Raw genomic sequence first — 23,880 nt, 5'->3', positions numbered from 1 at the left:
ACCGGAGGAGGAAAAAACAAAAATACAAGCTAAGTCCAGAAAACCGGAGAGGTTGGTAGCTAGCGGATTGCAGACTCCTGATCCTCTTCACAACAACAGTAGCCGTGGAGCGTTCCTACGGTGGTCCTAGACGCCTCTTCACAGCCGGAGAACTAAATAAGCCTAAAGAAAGGGGAAATCTAAACTGCCCCAGAGCAGACCCCTAAGCAATAGACAGCCCCCAACATGTATTGTCGGTGAAAACAGATGAAAACACAATCACAGACAGAAAGACAGGCAGAGCAAACGATGGGGCCCAACTAACTAGATAGGAAAGGACAGAAAAGATGCTAGCTGCAATCCGCAAAAACCCTACCAAAAATGTCCCAACACGTCTGATAGGAAAAACGGCCCTGAAGTCACTAGACTTCAAAATCCCTATATCAGCACTCCGATATATTCCGAAGACAGAGCAAAAGAGATTTAACCGATCAGGGTCAAAAATGGAAATTCAGCAGAGCCCCAGCCGGGGCTGGCAGAACACAAAACTAAGCAAATCAGACAAAATCTCATGGAACAATAACAGAGCAAAACTTAGCTTTACAAGACAGGAACTGAACTGGAGGCCAGAGCTCAGAGCAGAGAAATCACCAGCAACCCTACAGGGCGTTGGCTGCCTTATATCCACTCAGAGATTCCAGATGTCCAATCACAATCCACCTGTTCAGGTGACAGGTTTCTCCCATCCAAATCAGTTTCACCAACTCCTTTCACCAGCAGAGGGAGTTCATCGGACATCAAAGGTGAAGGAGAAAATGAGCTCACAACAGTTAGGGTTGGAACTAGGGTTAAGATTAGGGTTAGGAGTGGGTTGGGGTTTGGATTAGGGTTAGGTTTGTGGTTAGGGTTGAGATTAGGGTTGTGGTTAGGGTTAGGGTTAAGTTAGAATTGAGGGGTTTGCACTATTTAGGCACATCAGGGGGGTCTCCAAACGCGACATGGTGCCACCACTGATTCCAGCCAATTTTGCGTTCAAAAAGTCAAACGGTGCTCCTTTCCTTCCGAGCCCCGACGTGTGCCCAAACAGTGGTTTACCCCCACATATGGGGTATCAGCGTACTCAGGAAAAATTGCACAACTTTGAGTGTCTAATTTCTCCTGTTACCCTTGGGAAAATAAAAAATTGGGGGCTAAAAAATTATTTTTGTTGAAAAAAATGTTTTTTTATTTTCACGGATCTGCGTTATAAACTTCTGTGAAGCACTTGGGGGTTCAAAGTGCTCACTACACATCTAGATAAGCTCTTTGGGGGGTCTAATTTCCAAAATGGGGTCACTTGTGGGGGGTTTCTACTGTTTAGGCACATCAGGGGCTCTGCGAACGTAACATGATGCCTGCACACCATTCCATCAAGTCGGCATTTCAAAACGTCACTACTTCCCTTCCGAGCCCAGACGTGTGCCCAAACAGTGGTTCTCCCCCATATATGGGGTACCAGCGTACTCATGACAAATTGGACAACATTTGGGGTCCAATTTCTCCTGTTACCCTTGTGACAATAAAAAATTGTGGGCTAAAAAAGCTTTTTTTGAGGAAATAAAATGATTTTTTATTTTCACGGCTCTGTGTTAAAAACTTCTGTGAAGCACTTGGGGGTTCAAAGTGCTCACCACCATCTAGATAAGTTCCTTGGGGGGGGGTCTAGTTTCCAAAATGGGGTCACTTGTGGGGGAGCTCCAATGTTAAGGCACACAGGGGCTCTCCATACGCGACATGGTGTCCGCTAGCGATTAGAGCTAATTTTCCATTTAAAAAGTCAAATGGCGCTCCTTCTCTTCCGAGCCCTGCCGTGCGCCCAAACAGTGGTTTATGACTACATATGAGGTATCAGTGTACTCAGAAGAAATTGCCCAACAAATTTTAGGATCCATTTTATCCTGTTGCCCATGTGAACATGAAAAAATTAAGGCTAAAAGAAAATTTTTGTGAAAAAAAAGTACTTTTTCATTTTTACGGATCAATTTGTGAAGTACCTGGGGGATCAAAGTGCTCACTATGCATCTACATAAGTTCTTTAGGGGGTCTAGTTTCCAAAATGGGGTCATTTGTGGGGGGCTCCAAAGATTAGGCACACAGGGGCTCTCCAAACACGACATGGTGTCTGCTAACGATTGGAGCTAATTTTCCATTCAAAAAGTCAAATGGCGCTCCTTCCCTTCCGAGTCCTGCTGTGCGCCCAAACAGTGGTTCCCCCCTACAAATGGGGTTTCAGCGTACTCAGGACAAATTGGACAACAACCTTTGGGGTCCACTTTCTCCTTTTATCCTTGGGAAAATAGAAAAATTGTTGCTAAAAGATCATTTTTGTGACTAAAAAGTTAAATGTTAATTTTTTCCTTCCATTTTGCTTCTGCTGCTGTGAAACACCTGAAGGGTTAATAAACTTCTTGGATGTGGTTTTGATCAGCTTGAGGGGTGCAGTTTTTAGAATGGTGTCACTTTTGGGTATTTTCTGTCATATAGAACCCCTAAAACTGACTTCAATGTGAGGTGGTCCCTAAAAAAATTGGATTTGTAAATTTTGTTGTAAAAATGAGAAATCGCTGGTCAACTTTTAACCCTTATAAACTTCCTAAAAAAAAAAAATTATTTCCAAAATTGTGCTGATGTAAAGTAGACATGTAGGAAATTTTATTTATTAACTATTTTGTGTCACATAACTCTCTGGTTTAACAGAATAAAAATAATTTGAAAATTGCGAAATTTTCAAAATTTTTGCCAAATTTCTGATTTTTTCCACAAATAAACGCAAAAATTCTTGACCTAACCACCAACATGAAGCCCAATATGTCACGAAAAAACAATCTGAGAATCGCTAGGATCCGTTGAAGCATTCCTGAGTTATTATAATATAAAGGGACACTGGTCAGAATTGCAAAAAATGGCCTGGTCATTTAGGTCTGTGATAAAACACTCCAGGATTACCTTTGCTGGGGTCAAAGGCCACTTGGGTTTAGCATGAAACTCAGGTGCACAGCCGGGATTCGGTCATAAATGACGCTGGGTCAGGTTTATTTCAGGTGAAAGAAAAACATACAAGAAATAAAACATAAAACCAATCCTTGCCTGTCCGGGACTAACTAAACAGGGTCCATACTAACTACCAACTGGAGGGATTCTCCCAGCCAGCCAAACTATCGTTACCATAAGCACAGCTTTCACTCACAAGTGTTGCTCACACAGACATGCTCTCTGTGTTCCCCAGGCTGAGTGACAACTCTTAGGGTACTGTCACACTTAGCGATGCACCAGCGATCTCGACAAGCAATGTGACGCGGTCAGGATCGCTGGTGCATCGCTAAGTGGTCGCTAGTGAGCTGCCACACAGGCAGATCTCACCAGTGACATAGCAGGGGTCGGGGGTCGCTACTTACCTGTCAGACGAGGCGATCCTGCGTCCTCCCACCCGTGTCCACGAGTCGCTCGACGGCGCCACAGGAAGCCCAGCAGGAAGCTGACGACGAGAAACGGCCCAGGACGTTCTCGCGCGATCAGCGATAACCAGCGGGGGAGCCGGTCGGAGGTAAGTATCAAATATATCGATATCGCTAGCAATATCGCTATAATGTCACAAAACCAGTGACGTTGTAGCGATATTGCTAGCGATATCGCTTAGTGTGACAGGCCCTTTACACACACCACCTGGCATCCTTTTATATCCGCTTCCCATTACTCATTAGTCACCAGGTGAGATACTGAACAGACTAGACTAGGCCACATAGGAAAGGTATTTGGGCAAGATATACCTGCCCTCATACACTATTCCCCCATGATTCTCACAGGTCAAAATAGGCTTGGTCATGAAGGGGTTAAGGGCTTGTTTTGGCAGGACAGGTTGTATGTAATGGAACGACTGGCAGATATTATTAAAGTTGTATTGTATACCTTCTTTTTGTTCACAGAGAGGGAAGTTAATCCTATAGTGTAGGGGAGATTTACTCTATGTTTTATGGAAGCCAACATGGGCAATATCTGAAAAATTGAAAAATGGACAACTGGCCTCAGGCCTTCGTCATGGACATATTTCCTAAGAGCAAAGACCATCCAAAGGAAGATGACCTCAGATGATGACCTCTCTGGCCACATTTGGAAATGACCCTCAGAGGAGAATTAACATCAGCTGCAATGTATTTGTTCCTGGAGCATTCACTCAAAGACTGATATATATACACGAGTATAGCAACTGCAGACTTTTGTGCCAAACCTGGACAACCCCTTAAACATTCTGTCACTGCTGTAATACTGAAAACCTGTGCTAGAACTGGAAACACAAGCCCAAATCTTGGTCAAACCCACGTTTCATACCACGTTTACAAGATGACTTGTATGACATAAATGCTTAATAAATATGTGGCATTGTAAATAAGATACTATGTTGGACTAAAACTCCCCACAAAAATACAGGGTGGGCCATTTATATGGATACACCTAAATAAAATGGGAATGGTTGGTGATATCAACTTCCTGTTTGTGGCACATTAGTATATAGGAGGAGGGAAACTTTTCAAGATGGGTGGTGACCATGGCGGCCATTTTGAAGTTGGCTATTTTGGATCAAACTTTTTTTTTCAATGGGAAGAGGGTCATGTGACACACCAGACTTATTGAGAATTTCACAAGAAAAACAATGGTGTGCTTGGTTTTAACGTAACTATATTCTTTCATGAGTTATTTACAAGTTTATGACCACTTATATAATGTGTTCAAAGTGCTGCCTATTGTGTTGGATTATCAATGCAACCCTCTTCTCCCACTCTTGACACACTGATAGCAACACCACAGAAGAAATGCTAGCAGAGGCTTCCAGTATCCGCTGTTTCAGATGCTGCACATCTCGTATCTTCACAGCATAGACAATTGCTTTCAGATGACCCCAAAGATAAAAGTCTAAGGGGGTCAGATTGGGAGACCTTGGTGGCCCAAGACGACCAATCCACTCTCCACAGAACTGTTCATGTAGGAATGCTCGGACCTGACACCCATAATTGTTGGTATGGTGTGGTGTATGGGGTACAAAGCTACTTGGTCCATTCTTCATCAATGGAAACCCCAATGCCACTGGATATCTGAAATTGCTACATGATGATGTGTTGCCCTCTTCATGTACTGAAGATGGCACGTTCCCTGAGTCTATCCAGCAGGATGGTGCACACCACATTATGGGTGTCAGGTCTGAGCATTCCTACATGGAATCTGATCCCCTTAGCCTTAGGGTATGTGCACACTTTGCGGTTTCTGCTGCGTTTCCGCAGCGTTTTTGGCTCTGCAGAAACGCAGCAGATTCTGCTGCGTTGTACAGTACCTTTATTTCCTATGGAAATTAAAAAAAGCTGTGCACATGCTGCGTTTTTTTCCGCGTGGTTTTGCTGCGGTTTTCAAAACGCAGCATGTCAATTGTTTGATGCAGAAACGCTGCAGTTTTACACCTCATCCATTATGAGGTGTAAAACCGCAGGGCAAAACCGCAGAAAAAACGCAGATAAACCGCAGAAAAACCGCAGCACTTTGTCCTGCGGATTTCCTGCAGTTTTCTCTACAAAATCCGCAGAGACAAAAAACTATGTGTGCACATACCCTTAGCATTTCTTCTGCGGTGTTGCTATCAGTGTGTCAAGTGTGGGAGAAGAGGGTTGCATTGTTAATCCAACAGAAAGGGAAGCACTTTGAAAACATTTTACAAGTGGTCATAAACTTGTAAATTACTCATGAAAGAATACAGTTACGTTAAAACCAAGCACACCATTGTTTTTCTTGTGAAATTCTCAATAAGTTTGATGTGTCACATGACCCTCTTCCCATTGAAAAAAAGTTGCATCCATAATGGCCAACTTCAAAATGGCCGCCATGGTCACCACCAATCTTGAAAGGCTTCCCCCCTCCCATATACTAATGTGCCACAAACAGGAAGTTGATATCACCAACCATTCCCATTTTATTTAGGTGTATCCATATAAATGGCCCACCCTGTATTTTTGTGGGGAGTTTTAGTCCAACATAGTATCTTATTTACAATGCCACATATTTATTAAACATTTATGTCATACAAGTCATCTTGTAAACGTGGTATGAAACGTGGGTTTGACCAAGATTTGAACACATTAAAGAAATGCAACTTTTCTTAGAAGAATGGGATAAAATTATGCTTCTAAAGCACACAGACCCTGATGCAGAAAAGTTGCACAATTTTAACGAAGGCAAAATGCAGTCAGAAAATTGGCCCATTTCTCAATACATAGCATTAGTTTAGACATGGGCTAAATTATGCCCCTTTAGAGAAATGTGGGTCCAAAACAGTAGAATATTTTTAATCAAGACTAATGGCTACAATTAATAGCTGCTACAAGTCAGCCCCAATTCAACATAGCAAATATCTGACTCACCTCACTATTGGCTTATTTGACTTTGGGAATGTTATTTCTCGAACGGGCTTCAAATCCCATGTACTCCACAATCTGTGAAAGGAAGTTATATATACTCATCACTCCATTAGAAAATAAAGAAAAGGATCACATTGCTGAAGCCTGAGTACTACCATGATATAACATACAGTAGAATGTTTCCATCTGGGGCATATATGTCATATTGACAGCATATGTCATAAATAACCCACTGCTGGGATCAGTGCAAGTGCTTTTTAAAGGGTTATATGTATGCATCATCTTAAACATCATAGTGTTGCCTTTAATTTTATCAACGACTGTAGATCATCTTGGATGTTATCTCTAACTACATGGCATGATAATATCCTGCTGATAAATTTTATTGAAACAACACAGACTAGTAAGTGACTCATCGCTGCAATCAGGGTTTCTGCCCCAACATCATGTTGCTCTCAAATTACAGAGCAAAAATCTGTGTGCAGATTCCCTTTAAGCACACCATTTTAGGGATCATAGCATCTACAATGTTATAAATAACCTTTTAACTTTATTCTGTGGGTCAATATAAAAAAAATGTATAAATACATAAAACAAATCAAATAAAAACACTGTGGGGCCGATTCGCCAAAGCCAGAAAAAAAATGCTTATAAATTTAGCAACTTTTGGCGGTTTCACACCAGTTTCAATCAGTTCTATTGAAATAGGCAGAACTGCAGAAGAGCCTGTGTATGATGCCTGTCAAATTGATCAAAAGCGAGTGCATTTTATTCAGAAGAAATGCTACTCTAGTCCCTGACTGGAGTAGCATTTCTGTTGCGGTGCATGAGGCGCGAAATTCATTATGTTGCATGTACCTTTTAATTAATTCAGTGATTTCTATGAAACAAGACTGGCATAGCGTGTCGGTGCACTATGCAAGTCTTGATGAATCAGCCCCAATATTTTCTGTGTTGCCACATTTGAAGACCAACAATATTTCAGCTTTCTGTTGACAGTCATATGAGAGCTTGTTTTCTTTGGGACAAGCTGAATTTTAGAGTGAATTCAGATGTCCCCACGAGGCTGGATGCAGCTGCCTCTGATGGCCCCAACGGAGGCGTATGACAGAGATTTTCCTAATTCTTTCCACCAGAAATATTTTAACACTCAGTGGAACTAAAATTTCAAACATATGGGGAAGTGAACCGAAGAAGCACACGTACTTTCCATTATTGAAGTCTATATTACTGTGAATCACTGGTAAGAGACAGTGTAATAGTCGTTAATATGGTCCCTGCAAACTGGGGTACCAAAGCACCAAAAATAGAGAATCAAGTTTGGTCCCCTCCATATATACCTTATTATACTTACAGTGCCTTGCAAAAGTATTCAGCCCCCTGGAACTTTTCAACCTTTTCCCACATATCATGCTTCAAACATAAAGATACCAAATGTAAATTTTTGGTGAAGAATCAACAACAAGTGGGACACAATTGTGAAGTTGAATGAAATTCATTGGTTATTTAAAATTTTTGTGGAAATTCAAAAACTGAAAAGTGGGGTGTGCAATATTATTCAGCCCCTTTAATTTAATACTTTGTTGCGCCACCTTTTGCTGCGATTACAGCTGCAAGTCGCTTGGGGTTTGTCTCTATCAGTTTTGTGCATCGAGAGACTGAATTTCTTGCCCATTCTTCCTTGGAAAACAGCTCGAGCTCAGTGAGGTTTGATGGAGATCGTTTGTGAACAGCAGTTTTCAGCTCTTTCCACAGATTCTCGATTGGATTCAGGTCTGGACTTTGACTTGGCCATTCTAACACCTGGATATGTTTATTTGTGAACCATTCCATTGTAGATTTTGCTTTATGTTTGGGATCATTGTCTTGTTGGAAGACAAATCTCCGTCCCAGTCTCAGGTCTTTTGCAGACTCCAACAGGTTTTCTTCAAGAATGGTCCTGTATTTGGCTCCATCCATCTTCCCATCAATTTTAACCATCTTCCCTGTCCCTGCTGAAGAAAAGCAGGCCCAAACCATGATGCTGCCACCACCATGTTTGACAGTGGGGATGGTGTGTTCAGGGTGATGAGCTATGTTGCCTTTACGCCCAACATATCGTTTAGCATTGTTGCCAAAAAGTTTGATTTTGGTTTCATCTGACCAGAGCACCTTCTTCCACATGTTTGGTGGGTCTCCCAGGTGGCTTGTTGCAAACTTTAAATGACACTTTTTATGGATATCTTTGAGAAATGGCTTTCTTCTTGCCACTCTTCCATAAAGCCCAGATTTGTGCAGTGTACGACTGATTGTTGTCCTATGGACAGACTGTCCCACCTCAGCTGTAGATCTCTGCAGTTCATCCAGAGTGATCATGGGCCTCTTTGGCTGCATCTCTGATCAGTCTTCTCCTTGTCTGAGATGAAAGTTTAGAGGGACAGCCGGGTCTTGGTAGATTTGCAGTGGTATGATACTTCTTCCATTTCAATATGATTGCTTGGACAGTGCTCCTTGGGATGTTTAAAGTTTTGGAAATCATTTTGTATCCAAATACGGCTTCAAACTTCTCCACAACAGTATCACAGACCTGACTGTTGTGCTCCTTGGTCTTCATGATGCTCTCTGTGCTTCAAACAGAACCCTGAGACTATCACAGAGCAGGTGCATTTATATGGAGACTTGATTACACACAGGTGGATTATATTTATCATCATTAGTCATTTAGGACAACATTGGATCATTCAGAGATCCACAATGAACTTCTGGAGTGAGTTTGCTGCACTGAAAGTAAAGGGGCCGAATAATATTGCACACCCCACTTTTCAGTTTTTAACTTTCCACAAAAATTTAAAATAACCAATAAATTTCATTCAACTTCACAATTGTGTTCCACTTGTTGTTGATTCTTCACCAAAAATTTACATTTAGTATCTTAATGTTTAAAGCATGATATGTGGGAAAAGGTTGAAAAGTTCCAGGGGGCAGAATACTTTTGCAAGGCACTGTAGTTGTATGTATAGCAGTAGTGCTGGATAATGCGCTGAGGTTTTGTGAGGCTTGATGTTTTGTGTTTTTTCTTTTAATATAGATGAGCAGTTAAAGACCCTTTAGGCCTGTTTCACATTTCAGTCTTTTGACGTCAGTCAAAATCCGCCAGAGTGTGAAAAAACGGATCCGTTTCCGTTTTGCCACAAATGGATGACACAGGATCCGTTTTTCGACGGATCCGTTTTTAGCTGATAGTTCATGAAATTTAAAGTGACATGACTCTGGAAATGAGAGAGAGAGAAAAAGAAAAAAGAATGAGAATTTTTTGCTGCCGGAATTTGGGTTTAAAATTCATGAAAGGAAATTCTTTTGGGTATGCGCAGTATAAAAATATGACAAAAAAAGACACGTCACTCCGAGAATTCAGATGTGGGGTGCGCAGAAAAGGATACCACTCCCAATTCAATACAGAAAAAGAAATCTGGCACTCCCAAATGCAGAAAAAATAGTTTATTTTTTTTCACAGCTTAATAATCCACACGGTGTACATTCTATTTGTTATGTTTCGGTCACTATCATGGACCTTCTTCAGACTGTATACAGTGTAGAGGAAAAATAACAAACAAATAATAAACATAAACATACATAATAACATACAACTGGTTTCAAAATGACATTTCATAATCCAGTAGAGTCATATTTGAGCTAAAGCTACATAGAAGCACATGTTACACATGAATGAACATTTATATAAAGCGGATTCTAGCCCCAAAAGAACAGATTAACTCCATCATATAGAGGAAAAAATATAGAATCCCTATCAGGACATCAGACATGTTATACCTTACAGAGCAAACAGAGATATATTCATAAAAATATTCAAAAAAAATACCAGGAGAACTTGGATTAACCAATAGATGGGTTTGTGAAGAGAAAATCATGAGTGGTTTTATTATCTAAACATTCAGTTTGCCTCAGAAGGAGACGGTAAATTATGCCTTCTGAGGCAAATTGAATGTTTAGATAATGTGGTCTGAAGAAGGTCCATGATAGTGATGGAAACGTAACAAATAGAATGTACACCGTGTGGATTATTAAGCTGTGAATAAAGCTAAACTATTTTTTCTGCATTTGGGAGTGCCGGATTTCTTTTTCTGCTCAGTATAAAAAGGCGGATCCGTTGGCGGATTCCATCAATTAACGGTTGCCAACGGATCCGCCGCCCATAGGTGTCCATTATAACGCATGGCGGACAGCGACGGATCCGTTGCTATCCGCTTTTTCGATGCACACAAAAAACATTTCAATGCCTGCCCACTCAAGACAGCAGACGCCAAAATTATGACAAATCCATCAAAAAACGGATGCAACGGATGACCATCCGTCAAAATTCGCCGCAATGCAAGTCAATGGGAAAAAAACGGATCTGCCAAAAAAATGGCGGATCTGTTTTTTTTTTGCAAAACGACGGATTTTGACTGACGTAAAAAACTGAAGTGTGAAACAGGCCTTAGTTATGTTTGCCAAAAGTATGGTTATCATAATGTAGGTCTGTGTGATTTTTACTTGATATTGGAGAGAATTTATTAAAACTGGCGTTTTATATGTTACTAGAATTCCACATAAGAGAGTAAGTTTATCACATCTATGCTCCTCTATATCTGCTACATGTTGGCATACTTCATGTCGGGTGGCTTGTGGCCTCACACTTTAAACAAAACTTAGTAGGCAATGGGGAGATGTTTGGGTGCACAAGGTAAAATATAGCCTAGTGTAACACTTATTATTATTCATCTGCAAGGATGCTGTTCCATTTATTTGATCTCTATTTCAATCTTTCACCATTATAAATGAATTTGCTTACTGTCATCAAAGTGCCAATGCTTTATTCATTAAAACCATATTTAATATGTTATTTTGACAATAAAATATATTAGTAATCAAGACACTATTGGGCCCAATTCATCAAGGTGTCTAACTTTTTGCTATTTCATACCAGTTTTGGCCAAAACTGCCAAAGTGGGCAGAGCTGTAGTGGGATAGGGTTTGATGAAGCCTGCCTGAAAAAAAAAAAGTTCATTTTTTGTTCTCATTAATGTACACTCTGCACCCCATCTTGACAGAAAAAGACAAATTTAGAAATGTTAACACATTTATTAAAAAAGAAAAACCAAAATATCACATGGTCATAAGTATTCAGACCCTTTGCTCAGACACTCATATTTAAGTCACATATGCTGTCCATTTCCTTGTAATCCTCCTTGAGATTGTTCTACTCCTTCATTGGAGTCCAGCTGTGTTTAATTAAACTGATAGGACTTGATTTGTAAAGGCACAAACCTGTCTATATAAGACCTCACAGCGCATGTCAGACCACATGAGAATCATGAGGTCAAAGGAACTGGCCAAGGAGCTCAGAGACAGAATTGTGGCAAGGCACAGATCTGGCCAAGGTTTCTAAAGTACAGGGTGGGCCATTTATATGGATACACCTAAATAAAATGGGAGTTGTTGGTGATATAAACTTCCTGTTTGTGGCACATTAGTATATGGGAGGGGGAATACTTTTCAAGATGGGTGGTGACCATGGCTGCCATTTTGGATCCAACTTTATTTTTTTCAATGGGAAGAGGGTCATGTAACACATCAAACTTATTGAGAATTTCACAAGAAAAACAATGGTGTGCTTGGTTTTAATGTAACTTTATTCTTTCATGAGTTATTTACAAGTTTCTCTTTGTTTACAGCCAGTGACATGTCGCAGAGGTTAACATGTGAGGAACGGATAGAAATTGTGTTGATGTTTGGTGAACGCAGTACCCGGGTCATTGCAGCATATTTCAATGCAAGACACCCTGCGCAAGAAAACTGTCACCATTCCCATTTTATTTACGTGTATCCATATAAATGGCCCACCCAAAAAAGTTTGCCTCATCACTGAACATAATGTTCTGTGTAATCTGAGGGTCCTGTTCCAATTTTTGTTTTACACATTCTGCAAATTCAGTGCACCAATCTGGGTCACCAACCATTCCCATTTTATTTAGTTGTATCCATTTAAATGGCCCACCCTGTATTTCTGCAGTACTCAAAGCTCCAAAGATCACAGTGGCCTCCATAATTCTTAAATGGAAGACGTTTGAGACCACCAGAAGTCTTCCTAGTCTGGCTGTCCAGCCAAACTGAGCAATCGTGGGAGAAGAGGCTTGGTGAGAGAGGTAAAGAAGAACCCCAAGATCACTGTGGCTGAGCTCCACAGATGCAGTAGGGAGATGGGAGAAAGTTCCACAAAGTTAACTATCACTGCAGCCCTTCACCAGTCGGGCCTTTATGGCAGAGTGGCCCAACGGAAATCTTTCCTCAGTGCAAGACAACTGTGTGACCATTCTTGACTGGCTCAGCCAGTGCCCTGACCTAAACCCAATTGAGCATCTCTGGAGAGACCTGAAAATGGCTGTCCACCAGCGTTCACCATCCAATCTGACGGAACTGGAGAGGATCTGGAGGAAAGAATGGCAGAGGATCCCCAAATCCAGGTGTGGAAAACTTGTTGCATCATTCCCAAGACGACTCATGGCTGTACTAACTCAAAACGTAATTGTACTCAATACTGAGCAAAGGGTCTGAACACTTATGAACATGTGATATTTCACTTTCTTTTTTAATAAATTTGCAAAAATGTTTACATTTCTGGGTTTTTTTTAGTCAAGATGGGGTGCAGAGTGTACATTAATGAGAAAAAAAATGAACTTCTTTGAATTTACCAACTGGCAGCAATGAAACAGAGTGAAAAATGTAAAGGGGACTGAATACTTTCCGTACCCACTGAACACCCGAAATGATATTCTAGTGAATGATTGGAACAACTGTATGAGTGGTGAAAGTGATGGTCTGCTCACTGACACTCTAAGGCAGACCTGGGCAAAGTGCGGCCCGTAGGCCACATCCAGCCCTCTGGCTGTCTCAGTCCGGCACACGGACCGAGACAGCCGTGAGGTTGAAAACCTGAGGTCCTCCGGCCACTTCCTCCACCAATCAGCATATGTAACCCCTGCTCTAAGGGGTTAAATGTGTTTTATATACAATGTATGTTTCTGAAGATAGAACCCTCTGGGGCAACAGTGTAGCCTAGACCTGGTTAACTGTATTGATTGCTGTCAAAGTTCCAGAAGAGGAAAATCCAAGGAGGCCTGTGGGCCACAGCTAAGTGTTATGCATCCACACACACCAGCACACCGAGACGGGGATACCTGTAGTCTGTAGAGTGCCTAGGCAGTGGGAGCAGTAGTTCGCCAACGACTGCCTAGCTTGGGCACTTTACACAACAGTTTTGACAAAGTGCTGAAAGGCGCACATTAGTGATGAGATGTGCCTAATTCATTAAGTGGCATGCACCTGTTAATAAATTAAATACACCTTACTTCTGCTCACCCATCATTAAGACTGTCATGTGCAGTGCCAGAATTATCCTTGAATAGTTAAAGGGATGCCACTTTCTCTTGTTAGTGCAGCTTTCTTCATTAACTGACCATCACTTCTGACGATAAAATGGCTGCTGATCGAGAAGCATGTGACCAGACCAGCAGCTTTCCCATGTGAAGTGTTTTACAATTGTAGGAGGCTGATGCACAGGTCTGGTCACATGTTCCACCATCGGCAGCCATGATCAGAAGTACTGGTGAATTAGTGAGGAAAGCAGCATTAACAGGAGAAAGTGTCTGACCCCTCTAATGATTATTTATATTGTACACTTTGTGCAGGTAGGAAATGATCCCATTGCTTATGTCAAAAGTATCCACAGACAACTTTACACCCAAAACTAGAGGGTTTGGGGGCATCCACTAGCGTGGTAAAGGTGGATATACATTTTTTCGGTGTATAATCAATTTCCTATAGAGCTAGGCTGGTTTCTCATTTGCGTTTTTTTGCACTGCGTTTTTGCGCATACGTGCGCATGCATTTTTTACCTATATTTAACATGGGTGCGCATACGTGCGCATTGGCATGCACACGTATGCGTTTTCGCGCGCTGCTTTTTTTTAAGATGTGTGTCCATAATTTCCAGACACTACATGTTGCATTTTTTGGTCCGCCCCACCGCTTAAAAAAAAGGCATGCGCATGTTTTGCGCAAAAAATTAACATTATTGTCTATGGGTGCGCATGTGCAAGTATGCGTTTTTTTGCGCATGCTTTTTTTTAGGTGTCCATTGGTTAGACAAGTTATAAAAAACCCCAACTACAAAAACTACATGTCTGTATAAAAGTAGGTGTCTGCCAGAACTGTACCACAACTATAGAGACAGCCTGGAGAGCAGACAGACTGCAAAAGACGACACCATTTTAAATTCCAGCTTCAGCGGCAAGAATGTGAGTATTATCACATCTAAAATTGTATTCCTGTCCTTTTAAATTGGATATGTACTAATGCTTTGTATTATTTTTACATGCAGTATGTCTTCGGAATCTGAATAATCACCATCCTGGCAGGAACTGGCGCAAGCAGACCGTGAGGTGATTATTTCCGTGCGTTTGGTAAGTATATCTGCTGCTTCTCAAAATCGCTAACGTTTGTTGCTTTTTTTCAGACATCGTCATCTTCAGCGGATGCGACTAGTGAGGGTGAACAGCATGAGCAGCCAAGCCAAGTCCCGGTGGTGATACGGAATGTAAGTATCTAATGATTTGTAATGTCCTTTATTTTTTATCTTCTATCTTTCCTCTTTTCTGGATCTTTTTTAACTTTTCATTCACACAAAATTCGAATATTCTAATGAATGTTTTTGGTCTAGGTTCCACAACTGGATGAAGACGTCTACCTGGATAATGAGCACCTTATCCGCCTGGTCCAGGAGCGTGCCCCGTTGTGGGACAGTCGCGACCGGTTGCACAAGGACAATGTGGTGACCCGTCGGCTATGAAATGAGGTGGCCACAGTGTTGATGGATGGATGTGACAGCGCCACTGCAACCTCCAAAAAGGCGTTTAGTAAGTATTTCCCTGCTCTGTTATGCCGCAGTGAGTATTGTCCTTGATGGCACTGTTGTGTTTCGTGCTAGATATATTCTAACAGGAAACCCAACAGTGTCATCTGGCTCAACAGTGACTGTTTTTGGTATTGTATTGCTGTATTGTGCCGCACTGACTCTTGTTCGTGATGGCACTGTTGGGTTTAGTGATAGCATATATCGTGCATCATACACAATTGTTAAATGTTGTTTGTTTGTTTTTCCAACAGTGAACAAAGTCCGAACACGTTAGCGCTCGATCAAGGAGCGCTTCAACACTGATGTTCGTGCTGAGGGGCAGGTCCGCAGTCCGCAAGGACCAGAACAAAATACCGGTACTATCAAGCTTTGCAGTTCCTAAGACCGGTCCTTGCCACCAGAGCGTAAGTATTATAATTTTTGGGTTTTTATTTTTATTAATCTGTGTTTTTCTATTCCGCAGCTGATGCTTCTTGTAAATGCATGATAGTAATGTTTTTCCTTTCTTTAACAGCACCTGGAGCAGCACCCTGCAACCTGGCCCTGAAGCGGTCCTTCATCGGACGACCTCGGACCCGTCTCAGCCATCCGACAGCCAGGAAGCACCTTGCACGTCTGCAACACGGACAGCTGCTGACCAGGAAGCTGGTCAATCAGGTGTTTCCCTGTCACAGGTCTCTGCCACTGGTTATGCGGGCACTACCCGCCAGCGGGAGAGGGCCTTGGAGAGGAATGTCTTGCCCGAGTTTATGCACTTGAGCGAGGCCTTTAATGCCAGCCTCAAGTCGCTGTCAGACAGAGTGGAAAGCGGTTTTTCACTAATGGAACATGGTTTTAACTACATGGAACACCGCTTCCACTCTGTCGAACAGCGCCTTGACCGTCTGGAGGCCAACATCTACAGACCAGCGCACCATTTTTTTTAGTAAAACTGAAAAGGGCATGGCGGAACACAGTCCTGAGCAACAGCTGAGTGTGCTGCAGGCCTGCAACAATGTTTTCTTGCAGACTATGCAGCATAATCGGTAAGGGCAGCAGTCATTTCCAACTGTGCCACCATTGACTCGCTTCACCTCACTACCGACTTGTGCTATATACCACTGCACGGACACCTCTATTCAAAGCCAGGACACCCACCATTACACCACCATAAGTCTGAGTGCTGCTGGTGACTTCACCAACACCACCATGGCAAGCGCTGCTCCTGTCTGGAGCACCACCGCCACCCCCATGCATGCTTGGAGCACAGCCACCATGACCACTCCTCAAACGTGGAACAGCCCGGCCGCCAGCACTATAACATGTACTAGCCCTGCCACCACCACTCCACAAACATGGACCATCACTGCCGCCACCAGTCCTCCTGCAAGGACAAGCACTGCCACCACAGAGCATCAGCAGCAGGCACAGCAGCAGCAGGCACAGCAGCAGCCACAGCAGCAGACGGGGGACCTACATTCCTTATTTGCCACAGGTTCCAGGCAGGGCCAACAATCAAGGTGGGAATTGGGCCCAAGGAGGTCCAGGCAGGCCAGTTTAAGGAGACAAAAAACAGTTAGGACCACTGTCGCTGAACCTCTGTCCTCTCCTCCTAGTGTGTCTAGTTCCATTCCCATCACTGGCCTCCCTTTACCCACAAGTTTTGTTGCACCTTCCCCTAGAACACCTTCATCCACTATAAGCTGTTCATCTTCACTGCACACCCCAAACTTGCAACCATCTGCCACCAAACGCCGAAAAAAATAAAGTTTTTTATAATTTTTTTGTATAAAAATAAATTTGAATTTCTGGTTTACCATAAGAAAGTTTGATTAATATTTTTTGCGCCGCCTACACACACTGCACCGTACACACAATGCGCCTTCAACTTTGCAAGGTGTCATTAAGTGTTTTGAGGATGAGCTGTTTTTACCATCCTCATTTCACTTATTGTTATACTAGGCCAGGGGGATGATATACCTTGTAATTAACAACATATTCTTATTAAGCGTGTGTTCAATCAACTGATGGGTAAAATACACGTCATATGGCCAATACCCAGGCCTAGTATCATAACTATTTATCAATCATGGGCAGGTTAATACACATATTACTTTTAACTTGCAGCGTCGCTTCGTACTTAATATATTTCACAAAAACTAGCGATGCTGCAGTTTAACTCGTATGTGTAGTTACCTGCCCAGGTGTGAGAACATCATTATTTCACAGGTATACATGGGAAGTTGTTTATTTTAATGGAGTGTAAAAAGACATAGTGCACTCGGTACAGGTATCAAAACAGGTTTTTTATTAACATATACACACGAAAACATTTTTACACCATTTCATCATGCTAGTGCACCCGTCCTACATCAGAGAAAAAGTAGGCCGCAAATTGGTCCCTCATTTGGCCAACTTCAATGGATGACCTGAGAGGGTGCTGAGTGAATTCAGGCAATGGGTTAGTAGCAGCATCATCGAGTTCAAAGGTCGGGTGCTCTTCAGCCATCACAAAATTATGTAGAACCACACACGCCTTCACCACCTCATCCACTGTTTCAAGTTTAAGATTAATGGCTGTGCCGAGAATTCACCATCTGGAGACAAGAATCCCAAAAGCACACGCTACAGTTCTTCTGGCCCTGGTCAGCCTGTAATTAAAGATTTATTTGGTGCGGTCCAAGTCACGGCTGGAGTAGGGTTTCAGTAGGTTTGCGCACATTTGAAAAGCCTCATCCCCAACCATTACAAAGGGCAGTGGCGGAGCTTCGGTGTGGGGAAGAGGCCGTGGCATAGGGAAATTAAATTGGTTGCCATACAACCTCCGGCCCATGTCTGAGTTTTTAAAAGCCTGGGAGTCATTACCACGGCCAAATGCTCCAATGTCCACTGCTACAAACATACATCCGGCATCCGCAATTCTTTTGGGTTTGATGATCCGTATGTGTTTCCCATCCACCGCTCCCTAACAGTTGGGGAAATTGCATACTGTCCAGAATTTGTCAGCAATTTCCATCCACTTTTCAGCGGTGGGCAGGGGCATAAATTCTGGACAAAGAACGTTCCAGAGAGCCTGGCAGGTGTCCACAACAATTCCAGACAAGGTGGAGATTCCAATACGGTACTGGAAGTGTAGTGAAGATAGGGTCTCTCCAGTCGCCAGGAATCTGCGAAACAGAGGAAGAAGTAAAATTAATATTTCTGTATATGGTTTTTTAAAACAATAAAAAAAAAATTAGTACATTCACGAAAAATAATGTGGCCAGGTTTAGAATAATACAGGTCACAAAAAAAAATGCAGACCCCCCCCCCTTGGTTTTTAAATATTACATACTGTAATGTCACCAGGAGCCGTTCCTCAGGAGGAATCGCACGACGGAGCTGTGTGTCCTGTCTCCGGATGGATTCTTGGACACGAGCAAGCAAATCCCTGAAAATTTCTTGGGACATCCGGATATAATCTGTAAATTTCTCCGGGTTTGCCTGTAGCTCACTGTAGAGGGTGTGGTGCGCTACACAGCTCTCATGGACTTTAACAATTGGATGTATCCACAAACGCCGCCGCTGCCGTCTTCGCTGTCTCTCTCTCTTCCTTTGTTCATGGCAAGCAACTGCATATGCCCTAGCCATCGCGATGTCCAAATCCAAGTTGAAGTGAAAACTCTTCCAGCGCAGGTCCATGTTGACACGAAAAAATCAAGCAAATGTTAAGAATACGGCTGTAGACAGGGTCTATATATTACCATACCACACCACCACTGATGTCCCATTGGTGGTGTGTGTTGCAAGATTGTTATCTAGATTTCTTTTTGTGGGAAGACAAACAATGTCCAAAAAAACTCAAACGCATAGAAAACGCATGCAAACGCATACAAACGTAGTGTTTTTTTTCTTCATGCGCACAAACAATGCTGGAAAAAAAGCAGCGTTTGTATGCGGTTTTTTAATGCGTTTGTATGCGCAAAAAACGCAGCGCAAAAAAACGCAAGTGTGAAAGTAGCCTTAGGCACTGAAAAAGAAAGTATACTATGGGGCTTATGGGCAAGATATTAAATTGTATTACATACAGCTGAATTCATCAGAGGAGGAATTTCATTTAGAAAAATCCTAGGCATGTACAACTGATTACATGTTCTATTGTACTCCACAGGAAACATAAATCAACAAAAGAAATAATTTTTCAAGGTGGACCACCACACCTTTAAGGTACTGTCACACTTAGCGATGTACCAGCGATCCCGACCAGCGATATGACGCGGTCAGGATCGCTGGTACATCGTTAAGTGGTCGCTAGTGAGCTGCCACACAGGCAGATCTCACCAGCGACATCGCTGGGGTCGGGGGTAGCTACTTACGTGTCAGACGAGGCGATCCTGCGTCCTCCCGCCCGGCTCCACGCGTCGCTCGTCATCACAGCAGGAATCGCCGCAGGAAGCAGACGACGAGAAACAGTCCAGGACGTTCTCGCGCGATCAGCGATAACCAGTGGGGGAGCAGGTTGTAGGTAAGTATCACACACAAAGATATCGCTAGCAATATCGCTATAACGTCACTAGTTATAGCGATATTGCTAGCGATATCTCTTAGTGTGACAGGCCCTTAAGAATACAGGGATTTGGGGCTATATGTGAAACATGGCTTACTTTTTTTAATACATTATTTTAAAATGCGTCATTTTTTAGCTTTGATAATAGAGCCCTAAAATAATAGAGGATAACATTAGCCAACTGAGCACAACAATGCTACTGTTTCACCCGGTCCCCGTCCTGGCGCTACACGCCCAGGTCTGCCGCTGTTACACCTGGCCCCCGTCCTGGCACTGCGTCCAGGCCTGCCGCTGCTCTCTGTTCTGGGCACTCACCTCGAGCCTCTCATGCTGCTGCTCAGCATTCTATCCTCCCTCCTTCTCCTGGCGTCCTGTGAGGAGATCTGTAACTAAGGCTATTAGGGCATGCCCGCCCGCTCTCTTGCCTTCTTAAAGGGGTGGTGTGCATTATTCAAAAAATGCAATCAACCAATGGCAGCACACTGGCTGCTATTTCTGGCCTCTCCTCCATAGGGAGAGCGCCGGAGCAACGAGTATCTATCATTGCTACATCCGGTTCTCATGCTAACCTGTCTGCACTGCATCTGCAGTCTCTGTGCATTGTCTAATGCGCTCTGTTTCCACAGCATATCAGTATCCTGTGTTACCTGGTTATATCAGCAACCATCTGGGCCTAGGCCATCCTGTTCCGCCTACAGCCATCTGAGTCCAAGGACTGTGTGATGGTCACTGGAACAGACTCCTTACCAACTAACCGGATCCAGGACCCAGCGCATTACGGACTCTGCTGTAACTTTTGTTATCCCTTTGGTCCTGCTGGGACAGCTGCCACGTGTTCGGGGTCTAACTGGAGGTAGCACCTGTGTCCTCCGGGTATTCCATTCAGGCCCTGCCTGAGGGGCTTTACTACGGGTGCCCGGGGCTCACTAGTCACGCCCCCTTCGGAGCCCCCGGACCGTGGTCCCGAGGTTCCACTTAAAAAATAAAAACGAATGTGAACTTCACCATCTCTGCCTCCCATTCCATTCGTTACAGCTACAGATGACTTGGCATCGCTTCACAAACTTTTGGAGTCCGATTCATTCATTAAGAATGGGCATAGTACAGTCTTAATGCAGAGGCATGGTGCCTAATTCATGAAGAGACACATGCCTTTAAAGGCGTTGTCCCACGAACAAAGTAAATTTTAATCACTAGATCTTGGAATAAAAATTAGTTCCAGAATTGGTCAGACACAGCCATTACACAGCTGAGCACATTTATAAGATTATATCAGGACAGGAACATTTTTTAAACACATCTAATTGTGGAACCTATTTTTATTCCAAGATTTATTCATTAAAATTAAAGAGGTTTTCCCACCAACAAAGTTAAAGTAAAAAAAATGAAACATTCTTCTCCCAGACAGCCCATGCTTACTTCTCCAGATGTTTTTGAAAGGTGATATCTGGAGAGAAAAATATCAAATATTTGTGACATATTTGGCTCAATATGCTCCCAAACTGCTGTAGGATGATTCATAACTGTGGAGCTATGATCATCTGTAAGGAAAGTAGTAAAAGATCATTATTTTAAAGGGGATCTGTCAGCAGGTTTTTCTAAGTAATCGGAGAGTAGCATAATATAGGGCAAATCAGCACAATGTCTCACTTAGTTTACTGGGTGCAGCAGCTGTGATACAATCAGAGTTCTTAGAACATTGTTTATTGACAGTGAGCTGCTTATCGCAAGAGGGGCGTAGTCAGACAACTGCTTACGGGAGCACCAGTACAGACAGTGATAATGTTCAGATGATAAAACCTTCATTGTAAGTTTAAAAGGGGCTGCCAAAGCACAGCACAAAATGTATTTCTAGGGGCAACAATTATACCAAACAAATATGTTAAAGCATGGTTCCCAATTAACCCCTTCATGACATATGATGTAGCAGAAACTGAGTCCCACAAGCAAGATATTTTACTCTTGCACGCACTGTGTCCTAATGATACAGCTGGATTTCCTTATATCTGCCGAACCATGCTCTGGTGTGGGGATATTGGAGCAGTCAGTCCCACCCATCTCTTTGACTGCTCGTAAACCTGGCCCTTGACACGCCCTATTAACTCTCTCAGCACTATACGTGCTGGAGCCGACTTTTCCAAAATCACCAAGGCTACCATTTTTGATGATACCCATCTCCCCCTTCAAAGACCTGTCTGGCGGCCATCTTGCAATGTAAAGCACATGTGATCAGATGATCGTAGCTTCAAGTCCTCTAATTGGACTATTACATACGGTAAAAAGTTTTTAAAAAAAGTATTTAAAAATATTTTTAAAAAAAGATGTCAAATCACTCTTATTTTTGCCCCATTAACCCCTTTCTGACATATGACATACTACCCCATCCAGGTGACCCGGGCCTGTATGATCGTGGACGGGATATTATGTCATCACAATTAGCTGCGCTCACAGGGTGAAGGGGTTAAATTAAGTTAAATTAATGTACACAAAAAATCATAAGATTGAGCTTTTAAAATATTAAAACAATAATAAAATCAAATTGTAAATATTGTAGAAAATACATTGACAGGATGTCAAAGACAGCAGCAAAATTACCTTCATTCAAGACAAAATAGGATTCACTCCACTTGTAATCATCCTATACATTTTAGTACAACAGGTGTATTTACAGCATAATCTTACCGCACAACACCATTTTCCAGTCCTCCAGCAACAACATTAACAGATATTCCCTCTGGTTGATTTGAAAATGCGATACAGGAAATTGTCTCTCTGCAATGTACATGTCCAATAAGATCACCATTTACAGTCCAAAGTCTCAGGTCACTGCCACCGCCAACTAGAAAGAAAATAAACCTTTTATAATACACTGTTGTAGTAAGGGTTATTTTTAATAGTTTCAATACTCCAATTAATTATAATACTAATAATTAATCAATCAGTTATACAAACATATATATATATATATATATATATATATCCCATTACTTCCATGGAGTTCACATAAGGTCATTGAAGTTTAAGGCTGTGTGCCCACGTTGCATTTTTTAAGCGTTTCCGCAGCGTTTTTTTGCCGCTGCAGAAACGCTTAAAAAAAGCTAACAAAACGCATCCCATTAATTTTAATTGCATTCCACAATTGCTGTGCCCATGCTGCGTATTTTTCTGCAGCGGAATCGCATCGCGCTAAAATACACAGCATGTTCATTAATTTGGCGGAATTGCAGCGATTCCGCCACAATAGACTCGTATTAAATCAATAACGTAGGTGAAGGGGAAAAGGAAAATAGCTCACCAGTCTTCTGCAGGTTTCTCTGATTGAAGCACGCACAGAGCCGCCTTGATCAGAGGCGTGATTCACAATGAGAAATGGAAGAGGAAAAATGTCTCCAGCGTGTAATAACTAAGACCGCAAGAGGTTGAAACGCGCTGGTTGTCACGGGGACCCCATCCTTCCTTTCCTTTGTCTAATTGTATTTTTGATACATACATTTTAACTTGTCTTGAATAAAAGAATTGATTTTATTGGATTACACGCTGGAGATATTTTTCCTCTTCCATAGACTTGTATTGGATTGCTTGAAAACCGCAAATATTAAAAATGTTTGCGGATTTCAAGCGCATTTACTGCAGTTTTGTAAATCAAAACCGCAGCAAATGGGAAGTGACATCATGGGCATCCCATCATGCCATCCCATGAGCATCCCAGATCATTCCCGTCTTCCTGGATGATGGCTGCTACCATGGAATGGTATGACCGCATGGCGTTGGATGTCCCTTTCATGATCAGTGTGGTAAGTGTATATGTGTGTGTCTGTGTGTGTGGTGTATTTGCTGTGTATTTGAGGTGTATGCGTGTAACTAGACATAGGCCAATGGTCTACTACTCCCATCGGTCTATATCTGTTCTCCTTTCAGTAGCAGCAGCAGGATAAGCTCGATGGGAGCAGTATTTCCCATCGAACTGTTCCTGCTGTAAAAAAAAC

The 23,880-nt window shown here is 42.4% G+C and overlaps 1 protein-coding gene across 1 annotated transcript in view; it reads right to left on the bottom strand.

Annotated features, from left to right (window-relative positions):
• The window catches only part of LYST (lysosomal trafficking regulator), a 722,897-nt gene that overhangs the window by 18,636 nt on the left and 680,381 nt on the right, over positions 1–23,880 (bottom strand). The window contains exons 50-51 of the mRNA XM_073560091.1: positions 22,577–22,733; positions 6,420–6,491 (exon numbers count right to left, since the gene is read on the bottom strand). Of these exons, the coding sequence (XP_073416192.1) occupies positions 6,420–6,491; positions 22,577–22,733 (229 nt within the window). The remainder of the gene's footprint in view (positions 1–6,419; positions 6,492–22,576; positions 22,734–23,880) is intronic.

Source organism: Dendrobates tinctorius, unplaced genomic scaffold (assembly GCF_039654945.1).
Source record: "Dendrobates tinctorius isolate UK_male_01 unplaced genomic scaffold, ASM3965494v1 ptg000293l, whole genome shotgun sequence".
NCBI lineage: Eukaryota > Metazoa > Chordata > Amphibia > Anura > Dendrobatidae > Dendrobates > Dendrobates tinctorius.
This window is presented reverse-complemented; position numbering and strand designations above follow the sequence as displayed.